This window comes from Leuresthes tenuis, unplaced genomic scaffold (assembly GCF_036924035.1).
Source record: "Leuresthes tenuis unplaced genomic scaffold, fLeuTen1.0.hap1 SCAF_6, whole genome shotgun sequence".
NCBI classification, from domain to species: Eukaryota; Metazoa; Chordata; class Actinopteri; order Atheriniformes; family Atherinopsidae; genus Leuresthes; species Leuresthes tenuis.
In genome coordinates this window covers 20,636,161-20,649,263 of record NW_027325360.1, presented here as the reverse complement: position 1 = coordinate 20,649,263, position 13,103 = coordinate 20,636,161, and the positions used below count along the sequence as shown (strand labels likewise).

The window sequence follows — 13,103 nt, the reverse complement described above, 5'->3', positions numbered from 1 at the left end:
GGTCAACAGTGGGTTAGGGAGAGAAAAGTTTTGAGCAGAGGGAAGGTTGTGCATTTGCGAGTGCTCGGCGAGCAAAGTTTTGCATATTTTTTCGCTGTCTCTTTGTTTATGCTGTGTATCGGGAAAACATGAATGGTTTGATACTTACAAGGGGTGTTGCGCGCGGTAAGACTTCTGGAGGAGGATGTTGTTGATGAGTGCCTGTAAGCAGGGAAGTTAGGTAGAAAACCTAAACTTCTGAAATTGTTTATTCCTTTTTCTGGACTGTAAACTACATCTCTGTCAGTCATGCATCCACTTTAATATTCAGTGTTTCTTAGATCTCTTTTCTCTTTCTCCTCCCCTTCACAGCACCAATGGATCTTCCCGTGACAAGTAGGAGCTTCAGTTTGACCTCCCACCAGTTGAAAGCCTTAACTCAGTTGGCTTGCACCCTGCTTGGGTTTGAGAGCAATGTGAGGGAGGTTGTCACTAACATGATCTTCATTAACTGTACAGGAGACACTCCCAGTGTAAAAGGTACAATCTTTGCTCCTCCAGAGTTTATCTTGTACTTCTGAAACTTTATGTATTCTTTTTTTGTGTGTCCTATTAGTGGCAGACGGTGCTCATTCAGTGTAAAAAAATGTTATATGTTATAAAGAATAATAATTCAAAATATAGATATATTCTTAGAATTTTTATTGAAAAGGCCAGACCAATACTGATGCCATATCCTCCTAAGGTTTTTTGGCGAGCAGTATTGAGTGAGTGCTAAAGAAGGAGTTACAGTGTTAAGTAATGAGTTAGAATATACAGAAAATGATCAAACAGATTCTCCTGGTGTGGCAGGGTTCCACATATGACCTCGGTATTCTTAAATTTCTGGCTACAGCCTTACATATGCACCCCTCCTCCAGACATAAACAGCCCCTTTCACGCACACAGACACAAGCACACACACACGCACACTGTTACTTGTTTTAGTATAAAGTCAGAGTTGTGGCTGAAAAATGTGTTGTATTAGTTTGGGGTTTATCTTGGGCATTTTATTAGTCTTTATAATCTTTTTCCTCTTTCCCATTTGAACCGCCACTGCAGAGATGTTAAATGAAAGCTTTTGGTGCATGGAGTAATTTCCATAAAGGTTACATTTACAAAAACAAGACTTGCAGAAAGGCTCAATTTACAGAGAGGTAAACAGCCTTTAAAGGGCAGTTATCCAAATCATTAATTCCAGGCAATCAAATGGCTTAATTACCAGAAATTCATCAGATGGGCTTAAAGGTCAAAAAGTGATGTGCTTGCTGCCTCCTCCTTCTTCCATTGCATGCGGTCTTGTTTGACTAAATTACCTTGCCTGGGGTCTAAGTCTTCGTTTTTGTGATTAGGAAACTATGGCCTTGATGTTCGTGCTTTTTAATTGAAACCCAACTCAACATCCTGTACTCTTGTGGTCACGGTACCCCCCCTCCCCCACACACCCAATCTCCCCTCACAGAATTACTCCATATATTGTTTGAACTATCTGGGTTCAAATCAAATCTAATTCCTAAATTTAGACTTGCAAAGGCATTTCCATCAGCATTTTTCTACTACCTTGGAGGCATGAACAGTCATACTCCGGTCACTGTGTCTCATACAAGCAACACCCACCAGAGCTGAGAAAAGAAGTCAATAAAGAAGTGCCAAAAACTGCAGTTCTCTGAATAACCACTGGGGGCTGGCTTCACAGGCATGCCAAAGCCTTGAAACCCCCGTGCGTTAATTCTCCACATAAAATCTTCAAAACAGCAGCCGGCCAAAAAAACATACATACATATACATCTATTATCTCATATTGGCTTTTGGGGGAAGAAGGAAACTAATGTAAATGCACAGATTGACATCTTGTCGTTTGTAATATGGAAGTATTTACGATAAATAATGCATAGACAATCGCAACGTAACTTCTTTTTCAAATCAGATTTTCTTATCAGTTTCTTTATCATTTTGGTGCTTCACGAAAAATCATTGTTATTGTTTGAGAGGTTGAACAAGCGAACTAACTGTATTTAAGATGTGTGGTGCAATATTTTTGTTCAACAAAATAAATCGTTTGATGTCGTTTATTGTGTTATTGTTTAGGTATCTTGAAAAAGAGAGAGGATCCAAACATGACAACCGATGGCAAGAAACCCACCGCAGACAAATTCCACACTCCAGAGGTGAGACTTTTGTCTGCGTTCCTCACGTGAAAGTTTACTCTCTGTCACAACTGTTCAGTGTCATTCAGGCTTATTATCATTTTCTGTAATTACAAAGCAGCAAGTTCATTTCTAGCAGTGAAATGGAACAGCATTCTGATGATAATTGGCTGTTGGCTCATCTCCTGCTTTCCAGGCACAGACTCTGGAGTTTAACTGGAGGTCAGCATTTAGGGGGCTTGTCCCTCACATGGAGCATTGTGTCAAAGTGGTTCTGGATGATGTCTGTGCCAAGAATCTACTGCAAGAAGAGGCCTTACATTGTTCTGGACACACCTCTGTCACCCTCATCCCTGTGACTGGACACTCTGTCACAAACACACGTCTTAAAGAAGACTCTTTCTACAGCTACTCAGAGAGAGACACTCCCAAAATGATTGTCAAGGTACTCTTTGAATAAACCTTTATTTTATTCATATATATTTATTTACGTGTCTTACTCTAGGATAGATCAATAGATAAATGTATCTATCTGATAGGCAGATTACACCTAGTTGCTAGTGTACAAAAATGCAATCACTCTTAAGATCCATTTAGATTCACCAGGTAACCTAACAGGCATCTTTCTGCACTGTGGAACGCAAACTCGGGAAGAAAACACAAACTCCACAGAGAAAAGCTCCAGCTGAGAGCTGAGATTCAAACCAGGGAGCTTCTTGTTAAGAGGCAGCTGTGCTTACCACCGCACCGCCGTGCAGCCGGATCAAAAATTTAAAATTGAATTTAAAAGAAAAAAAGAAATACGCAGAGTAGATTTCCATTTTGGATGTTGCATATATAATGGTATTTTGTTGTTAGTGCGCATATGGAAATTCTAACACTATGTTTGACTAGATTCTTATTCTCCTGTACACAAACTACCACATTATAGTCCTTAAACTTTATAACACAACTGTTGCACTTCAAATGTACACAACTGAAAGACCCATATAAGTCTGCTGCATAGCTTGATTTTATGTACAAGAAACCTCTAGATAAGACCTGAGCTTGTCACTCCTCTTATTGTGCATGAGCTTGTTTACCCATACAAAGTGGAAGCTCTGTCCTGTTCATCCTTCCTTTTTTATTACTACCTGACTGAACAATGCAGGCTTACACACAACAGCCAGACCCAGGGAGATTAATGCTTTTTGTCGCCCCAGTGGAAAGCTCCTGTGATAATAGAGAGCCCAAATGATTTGGGCCTGCCACAGTCGACACCCTGTATCAGAAAGGGCCTTGGGAAGAGTCATCAGTATTACTTGAGAGGCGGACTCCAGGGACAAAAGGGAGATGGGAGGTAACCGAGAACCACTATGGGTGATATTATGAGGGTTAGATGAGGTGTAGAGAAGAGTGTTGAATGGGGGAAATAGAGGATATACTAATGATAGAGGTATCTATCACAAAGGCAAAGTGGCTTGGCGAGCAAGCAGGATAAAGAAGGGATAGTCTCACCAAATGGATGAGAAGAGAGGGCCTGGGAAATGGCACAGAGGTGAAGCTGACACCAGAGATTGACTTTTTTGAGGAAGAAGCCCGGTTTTTGATGTGAAACCCAGTTTAGGATTAAACACCAAAAAAAAAAGATTTGCAGTATTTCGGTACTGGACAGCCACATGCTAACTGACACTTCTTCTTTAGCCTCTCTTTATTGTCTTTGATGTTTTATTATTGCTGAACAACTTTTCAAAGGTCCTCCTGAACTTCCTTAAAGTTTCTCTCACTCACATGCCGCTTCTCTGCTACTCACTACTCCCATCTATGCTGCACAATGTACAGACTGTTATCTTTCCTGCCTCACCTATCCTCTCCTCATCCTTCTATTCTCTTCTCCTCGAGCCCTTTTTACACTGACTGTATTTGTGGCTCTCATTGCTAACTAATGTCAGAATTTGTCTGTTCTCAGAAAATGCACAGCGTATTAATGTGTAGGTCAATGCCTCGAAGATGAGAGCCTTTCAGCCCAAAGGTTACACTTGCATGCATTTGCATTCAATAACACTGAACTGGGGAGCCCAAAAAAGCACAGCAAAAGAGGAAAAAAAATGCAAATGTAAAATATTAAGCATAGAATATTGCTGGTTGAAAGCATTAAGCTGGATCAGTGTTTCACAGTTTTATTTTAATATGTTCATACCTCAGTCCTCACTTTTTTTTTAACCTACTTCACTGTCATTATTACCATAGATATTCAGTTATATTCTTCATCCATCTGAGTTCTTTGTGCACTTTTATACTGGCAGGCAAATGAATAACATATAGCCTCGATTCAACAGCTGGAATTTGTCCTCCTGTCAGAGCCTGAGATTGAACTCCCTGTTTCTCTAGACCCTTCTCACCTCACCTTGGCGACAGCTTTCTATTATAACAGCAAAAGTACTTTTCCTCCATTCAGACTTCACTGTAGTACCGTGTATCCACCACTTATCTGTCTTCTCCACATTCTCGTCACACAATCCTCTCTAGCACTTAAAAAAATGTTTATAGTCTCCTTCACCTTGCCACAATAGTCCTGGTGGGATCCCAAGCTTTGATTGAAGTGAGTTTCAGTTGAAGTTTCAGTCCAACTTCAGTGGGGATGCATGTGTGAGGTTGTTTTTAAGTGTATCATGTCTGCACATAAGATGCTTCTACATGGTGTCTTCATACCCCTGGCAGTGCAGTCTGTGTCTGCTTTCTTTCTCTCTAAGCTCCAGATGATGACTTGCAGTCACATATTGACTTTATTGTCCAAACGGCCATTGTTCCAAGGCCACAGTGGAAGCTTTCATGAAGAAAATTGTGTAAAGAGATCGTGGGTTTGTCAATTGTGTACACACACTGTAGCTCCTATGTGACATGTTGGACATTGTGTGACACAATGTCGAACTGCCCGGTCGTCTCTCTCAATAAGTCAAGTAAAAGTGTGACCGTGTTGGGAAGTATTACATGCTGTGCCTGACTGATTGAATAAAGTGGCGTATACTTTCCTGGGCTACATGTTCTTTCCACAGTGCGACCTGGATCAATGGCCTCAGGCAATATGCTTTGTTTTAAGGCTTTTTAAGGGTCCACCGTGAACATAACTCATGTATTGTGTTCACATATTTAGGTGCATACATTTGAACTCACACACATATGTGACCCCTGGGTACTGGCCTGATCATCTTTCATTGTTCTCGGTATTATGATGTCTGGAAACACATGATGCAGGGGAGGCAGTGGTGTATGTCATATGCTCATGCAGCACATTATGCTTTTTAAAGTGTTGACAATAAGCATACTGTATACCGCACATTCGTTATAAGCATTTATTTAAATCTTTGTTGTGACTCTCAGTCACTCTCTCTCTATCTCACACACACACAGATACAAAAGTGTTTTATATTTTTCATCAGCTTCTGAGAAACTATAGCTTTTGTAATGACATATATTTTTTAAGTAGTTTCTTGAGATTAAGGATGGCACAGCAGTGGTAAATGTACTCAACCACGCAGGTGGGCACATTTACATACATTTCTTTTTTATTTTCATTTGTCTCAACTGAAAGTTGATTTTAAAACCTGGACCCCTCCTCTGTGCAAGCACACGTGTTACTATTCTCAGGTGCCTTGTTCAGAGAAAGGTAAAGGTCCTCTAGGCCTGCCTCCATAACAAATGTGAATGAGTCTCGCTTATTGCACCGACGCTTTATAGAATAAGCTCGAGGTCCTTCATAGTGCTGAAACAGCTCTCTCTCCCTCCCCCTTTACCTTACCTTTTATCTTTCCTCTCACTGCGTCTGACCCTCTGCCTCCTTCGTGCTTTCAGAGTTTTTTTACTAAAGAATGACATACTGGTCTATCCTCAGTTTTTGCTGTGGGCATGTCATCACACATCTGTATATTACATTTACACTGATCAGTGTTTGCCTTTCAGTTGTAATGGTTTCCACAATGTTAAAAAAAATAAAAATGCTTGCCATACTCAGCTCAGTATCAGATCTCTCTCATTCCAACAACTGTGCAAATGTTCCATTATTTACATCTATTGAGGTCTCTGTCTGATGTTTCTTCCTATCAACTGACAGATTTTCCTTCTGGTGTTCATATAATCTTTTGTCATCCTTTCCTTTGCTTTCCCCTCAGTTCTGTGCAGTGATACTGACTGAATTTGATGTCTTGCTACCACTGGCGGCAGCCTGCAGGGACAGTTCTCTCCTGGGGGTGCGATCAAGCTTTGTTGAGGCATGTGGCAGAGCAGCATTTGCCATGTTGGGCCGTTTGCAGGAGAGGGCCTTGGAGGTACCCTGCTCTGCACCCCTGAAGAACTTGCCTGCTATCTTGGCAACTTGCATTTACGTACAGCAGCGGCTGGAGCATTATAGTGCCAGGCTGAAGGATTCAAATACCACTGCAGCTAAAATGTAAGAAGGAGTGTCTGCATGTGTGTCTGTTGGTGGGTATTGTGGCATAGGAATGTGATCGCATCATGGCTGCTATGTGCTTATGTATGTGTTTTATTGTATGTTAGTAAGTATAGGCATCTGTTTAAAACATATGCGTCCATATGATAGACAACGATGTACAAACCCACAGATGTTGACTGTAGTTCATTAACCCATTATGACCTGATGCAACATGTAAGCAACTACATATCAAGCCTGAAGTGATGTGTGCCTTGCATCATTCATTTCATTCACCTGAACAAGTATATTTAAAAATATATATATTGATCGATATAAAGACAATAAAAGCAGAAAGCTGAGCCTCAAGTTAGGCATTTTAAAAAGTTTTTTTTTTCTCCTGTTTCTAATGTCTTCAGAGGCTGAAAAATAGAAGATTTTGTTAGATTTTAGCCGTTTTAGGTTTTCCAAAAAACCCTTAAGTTTTAGCAGGCTTTTTAAAAGAAATCCACTGGTCATAACAGGTTAAGCTACAGTAAAATGATCACTTCTGTGGCTACAAAATTAAAATCTTTCTGAGCTTAGAATTTAAACTAAGATATTTTTAGAAGCAGTGGATCAAAGAGATCACTTCTGAAATTGTTAAAAGGACAACAAAATAAAAATGTCAAAAGCTCATTTGAATGAAACTGTATTTTTTGGATAAATGGGAGAGAATCACATACTTTTTAAATTGCTGACAGATGGTAATGACACAAATACTGGCTTTACATCTGGTGACTTTATTGCTTCCCAATACCCCATTAACCTCTGCTCTCTGCAGATCCCCTCTAAAAAACATCACCGCTGCCCATTTTGTCCATTTTTGGCTCTGTTATCTCCTCTAGACGCACCTAAATTTTCCTCCATCTACACTATTTAGTCACGCTAGCTTTAGAAGATGTCATATTGAAATTTGAGAATGAAAGTAATAATTTTACCTCATATTTGTTTGATAGCTGCTTGAATACACTTTCATTAATCATGCATCTAGATTACAGGATTGTGCCCTGTTGAACTCTTGACCTGAGTATGCTTGTTCTTTTTTCTTATTGTGCTTAGTGCATTATAGATTTTCTGTTTTGGTTCATGACCTTTAAGGGTGTGTTACATTCCTTTGTGCCTAGACCTCTGACTCTGCTGCCTATCCAGAAGTACCAAGATACAGTGGAGGCTTTGAGAGAACAGCTGACCAGCTACTGTACCCAGGTTTGTCTCACCTGCATTCTTCAGGATGCAGAGAGTCACGACTGGGCTGACCCCAAGCCATTCTATGAGGTAAAATGCCCTTAGATCCCCTTTAATCTAATTGGCTAAATTTATCTTCACACCTACAGCTCATTAAAATTTCTCTTCATGCACCTGTCTTGAGTTTAGTTTTACTAAATATATACCACTGAAACCTGTCTGAGTGTTGTTTGTTTACCCCCAGTCGCAGATAATACTGCTCTAGTATTGTCTGATGTTGATTTCACACATTTTATTGCATAAAGACAGAGTTCTGATTTAATGTTTCTTAGCAGGCTTGTTACATAGATTTTGAAGAACTCTAGGAAATGTACTCTAGAGCATTCTCACTTCTTCTTTTCATTCCCACAATACACTTTTACCTCACACTCTCCCTCCTCTATCGGAGCTTTATACTATGAGCTTCCTGAGAACATCTGTGGCTTCCATGCTGCCCTGGAGGCTCCTGGGATTCTGTTGTCTGAAGTCTGCAGTCTACACTGGGACTGTCTGGAAACGGCATACGGCCCCTAGAACTCCCTTGCCTTCATGCCCTTAAACCAATCTAAACCTCTCCTCTCCCTCTTGCTTCATCCTGCTTTTGCCTTCCCCCTCCCTCTCTTTTATCCTCTCTCCTTCCATGGGTCACTAGTGTCAGACAGGCCTGCTGTGTGCAGGTGTGTGCTTTTTGTTCAACCGTCTCTGTGTAGATTTGTCCAAATGAATGTTTAAGTCGGTGTGCAGCAGCATCTCAGGTTGTGGATTTAACTTGGTGTGTATAATGCATGTACGTTTCCATTTTTTCATGTAAGCTGTGTGTGTGTAGATGTACTGATCTAGTTTCCACCTCCTTGATTTCCAACTTGTGTCTTGGCTCTTTCACAGCTTAGGGCAGCTCCAGAGAGACCCTTTTCCAGTCTGCATTTTATTTAGGTTGTTATACATTCATAGTGACATATGAATTGTTATTGGCAGAGAAATGATTAATATGTTTCTGTAAAATGATTACATATGAGGTCAGTTATGTTGATCAAAGTCAGTTTCAAAAACGACTCTGACGAAAGCCTTTGTCAGGATTTTGCCTTCATAGCCTTTGGAACACAAAACTTTATTTCATGTAAAGATAAAAAGCCTTTCCGAGTTTCCAAGTTTCTTCCATCCCCAGCTCCTAGTCCCAGATTCATTCCTCACTCTTGCCAAGCCATCATGCCTAAGTAGGAATTTGTTCACAGTTTATCTGACAAGTTGAGTGAAGTTTCACTTGCATGAGTCTAAACACATTTTTAGCCGGGGATGCTTTTGGTTTGGACCCGATGTATGTTTATTTCAACTGAGACCAAAGTGAAAAGATTACAACCTGATACCTTACATAGAGCCTGTTCAAGTTCCTCATCAGTGACTCGTACTTGAATGGCAGACAAGCAAAGAAGAAAGACATGTGGCAGATGAGAGAAATTTGGAAAAAATGATAAATGATTTGACTCAATACCCCTGACACCCTCTCTATCAGTTTATGGCTGGAGGTTAAATATGGTATGATGAGTTTTTGTGGGTAGAAGACTGTAGGAGACTGAATGACTCTACAAATGTACAACAACAGCAGGATGCCAAGGTAATAATCTCTCACCATTTATCCTTTTCTGTCATTGTCTTTATTTTTTTTCTCACTCTCACTTGTCTTTGCTCACTTTTTTCAGAAAAGTTCTTGACTCTCACCTTTTCTTTCACCTTCTGTATGTATGTGTGAGGATGCATATGTGTGCAAGAGTGTGCCTGTTGTGATGTGATCTTCAGTTCATGACTTTGAAGCAGTCCAAAATCCCAGTGGGAGAGCAAACCCAGGTGCACAGTGCAGGTGGCTTGACCACTAAGATATCCTGGTGTTGACAGACCTGTCTATGTCTCTCTCTTTCTTCCCCCTCAAGTTTTTTTTTTTTCCCACAGCCTCTCTTACTCTCCTTCTATATTTATCTTCTCTGTGTTTTTGTTTCACTCTCAATGTCCACATCATAACATATCTTCATCCGCAAACCCCCCCCCCCAATCCACTGCTTTCGTCCACAGGGCGAGCGTTGTTCCTTCTCACTACAGATGTGGTTCTACTTCCTGTGTGGGCTTCGCAGTGACCTGTGGGCGGTCCTTCCAGCTGAGTTGGCCAAGGATGTGCTTGGACAGGTGCTGTCAGAGACTTTACAGCTGCTGGTGCAAAGATATGCCAGGGTTCGTGCTTCATACAAGAGACACCTGCAAATCAGGTACTTTATCGAGTGTGTACTGTTATTATGATGAGATGAATGGAAGTATTAGTATTATGTTTTTTGTTATCTTAGAATTTGTTAGTTTTGTCTGATGATGGTGCAGGTGTTCTTTCACACATCAGTGCTGTTGCACTGCCATGTTACTACAGTATATTAGCTCATAGTGGACAAACCAATTTCATGCTATAGACTTTTGCAGAGTGTATGCAACACCATAAGTCATTAAATCCTAAACATTTCTCCTTTAAAGTCTTGATGATATTACATACAGTCATGTGAAAAAGATAGTAGAACCTAAGTCAACCCTAAGGTTTTACATTTCAGAACATAATATGATCACAACCTCAGATGAACAGCAACACCTGGGATGCTTACTGTGCAGACAAACTGCAGAGGCAACATGTGAAATACTACCCTATAAATCAATAGTTTGTAGAGCTACCTTTAGGAGCAATAACTTGAAGTAATTGTTTTCTGGATGACATAATCAGTCTCTTCCATCATTGTGGATGAATTTTGGCCTCTTCTTCTTTACAACTTCAGTTCATTGATGTTTGCAGGCATATATTTCTTCACAGCTCTCACGTTGAGGTCTGGACTTTGACTGGATCATTGCAACATTTGGATTTTTTTTACAACAGTGTTTTCTGTTGTAGATTAGTTGCTGTACTTGGGATCAGCATGACCCAGTTTCATCTAAGTTTTAGCTGTCAGACAGATAGCTTAGCTCTGTAATAATTTGGTATACAGAAGAGTTAATGGTTGACTCGGTGACTGCAATATATCTAGGTCCTGTGACTCCAGAGCAAGCCCAAATCATTTGTTTAGATGCAACTTTGCACACTTTAGCCTTGCTGCCATGTGCTATCTGGAAAAAAAGTTAGGACCCATCCAAATAAGCCATACTTGTTCTGTAGCTGTTGTATTTTTAGCAATTTCTCTGCTCCTTGAACACTTACCTTTGGGCTGAACTTGCTGGGTCATCAATTACTGGGAAGATTGACGACTGCCTTGAATGTTTTCCACTTATGAATAAACCTGCTTTCTTTAGAATGATTGACTCCAAATTATTTTGAAATGACCTTATAACCCTTGTCAGAGTGATGGGCAGCAACAATTGTATCTCTAAGATCATTGCTGATGTCTTCCCTTGTTGGCATTGTGTTAATACACACCTAAATGCTCCATACCTGCTAAAACGTCTGCTTTTATAGCGGGGGACACCCTTGCTGATGATCAGTCAAAGTTGATTTGGTTTGTAGCACCTTGCTGCTACTTATTGTTGTTCACCTGAGGCTTCATTTGCCTTAGTACAAGATCCAGTAAGGACTAGATTTCTAACATTTTTCTTATCCTGAAACAGAAAACCTTAGAATTTAGAGAGGGTGTATTTACCTCTTTACCCATTAGCTGATAAAAAAAAACACAGTAAGCAAGTCTCATAAGTGAGTGTGTTCCAACTAACACTATATTTTCTGTTTTCATCCGTATGTTTTTTCTTTATCTTGTCCTATATCTAAGATGTGACATCACAGCGGTGTTGCTGTATGTGGAGCACCTTATGTGGAGTCTGTGTGAGAGCCCTGAGGCCTTGGTGCTGTTCAACCCTTCTTCAGAAATAACCATTATAGCAGGTGGTTCTGACTGGCCTTACCAAATCCACAGCCTGTGTGACCAGCTCCTGACAGTCCTCATCATTGTCACAGCACCATTAGCTTTGCTATATAGGTTGGTATCGTATGCACTCTGTTTGTTTGATTTTTGCCTTGAAATGTTGTAAAAACTGTATTTTTTCGGTGCTGTCATTTTCTAAAGTAGCTTGCTATCATTTGCAATTTAACTCCACCAGGACATTTCTGATTAATGCTTCAAAGGAGTCTACATCACAACTCGACAGCCCTGTTGTGCGCTGGCTAAATGCTATCAACCCTGACCTCTTCACAGAGCAGGTTATACGGTATGTAAAATACAAAATGCATCCAACATACCGTCTGTCACCCATCATACTGTAGGCACACCCACAGTTTGCATGTTCACAAACAAACACAGATACACAAGCTCTGCGAAGTTCTACCAGCACCCTCTTTTTATACAGAACCATATGTAACTGTGTGTGTGGAGGTACAGCTGCATACTGTATGTACAGATATATGACCTGCTGCTAAGGCTTCAAGCTAGAGTTGCTGTGGTAATGTATCACAGATGGAAAGTGAGAAAGAAAAAAATAAACTACCGTCGCTTCTGAAACAGAGTTAAAGTTGATAGTTTCTGAGGGCTTTACACTGGAGGCATAAACAGGCTACATAAGCATGTGCATACATTTGTGTCCGGTTACGGTTGTGACCTTCACTGTGCAGTCACTCACTCTTGCCTCACCCTTGTTTCCACCCTCCTCCCCTCTCATATCTCTCTTAGCCAGAAGTGATGTCATTGCATGCTGATGGAGCACAAATCAAACCAACCCCTACTTTTCTCTCCCAAGTATTGGAGACCTGAAATTAGTTTATTTTTATGGCCTTTTTATTTCTTTGCTCCCACGTCCTGCCTTCATGCGAGATTGCCAGGTGGCCTGTGGCCAGGTTTGCAGGTCCTCATCTATGCCCAATCCACTGTGGTCCAAACTTTCTGCAGTCCATTTAGATAACACTAATTGTTACTGAATGAATAGAAATAACTAAATCACAAAAGATCTTCAAGTGTATGTCAAGCATGGCAGGCTCCGAGGAAAGCTTTTGAAGTGGTGTTGTCTGTGTGTTTATATTTGGGCACTTTCATGCTCTGCGTTTTTCTGCTCGTCTTTTCACACGTTTGTGTTTTTGCCTGCATCTGTGTGTCCTGGTTCTGTAAGCTGATGCTGTACTGTAGCTGGGTAGATTTATCAGAGCAGTTAAAAGAGGATTTCTCATGGATTTGCAGATCCAGTGACATCATAAATTGTGCTGTCAGACTGAGCCTTAGTTTTTCTTGTGTCAAACAGCAGGGTGCACCCTGCTCTAGTCCTTTGGCTTA

At 40.6% G+C, this 13,103-nt stretch overlaps 1 protein-coding gene across 2 annotated transcripts in view; it reads left to right on the top strand.

Moving 5' to 3' along the window:
- The window catches only part of kiaa0825 (KIAA0825 ortholog), a 111,377-nt gene that overhangs the window by 20,963 nt on the left and 77,311 nt on the right, over positions 1-13,103 (top strand). For both annotated transcript variants that reach the window (XM_072388128.1, XM_072388129.1), the window contains exons 7-14: positions 352-519; positions 2,107-2,186; positions 2,362-2,610; positions 6,314-6,591; positions 7,737-7,887; positions 9,901-10,091; positions 11,616-11,822; positions 11,944-12,051. In XM_072388128.1, coding sequence (XP_072244229.1) covers positions 352-519; positions 2,107-2,186; positions 2,362-2,610; positions 6,314-6,591; positions 7,737-7,887; positions 9,901-10,091; positions 11,616-11,822; positions 11,944-12,051 — 1,432 coding nt within the window. The remainder of the gene's footprint in view (positions 1-351; positions 520-2,106; positions 2,187-2,361; positions 2,611-6,313; positions 6,592-7,736; positions 7,888-9,900; positions 10,092-11,615; positions 11,823-11,943; positions 12,052-13,103) is intronic.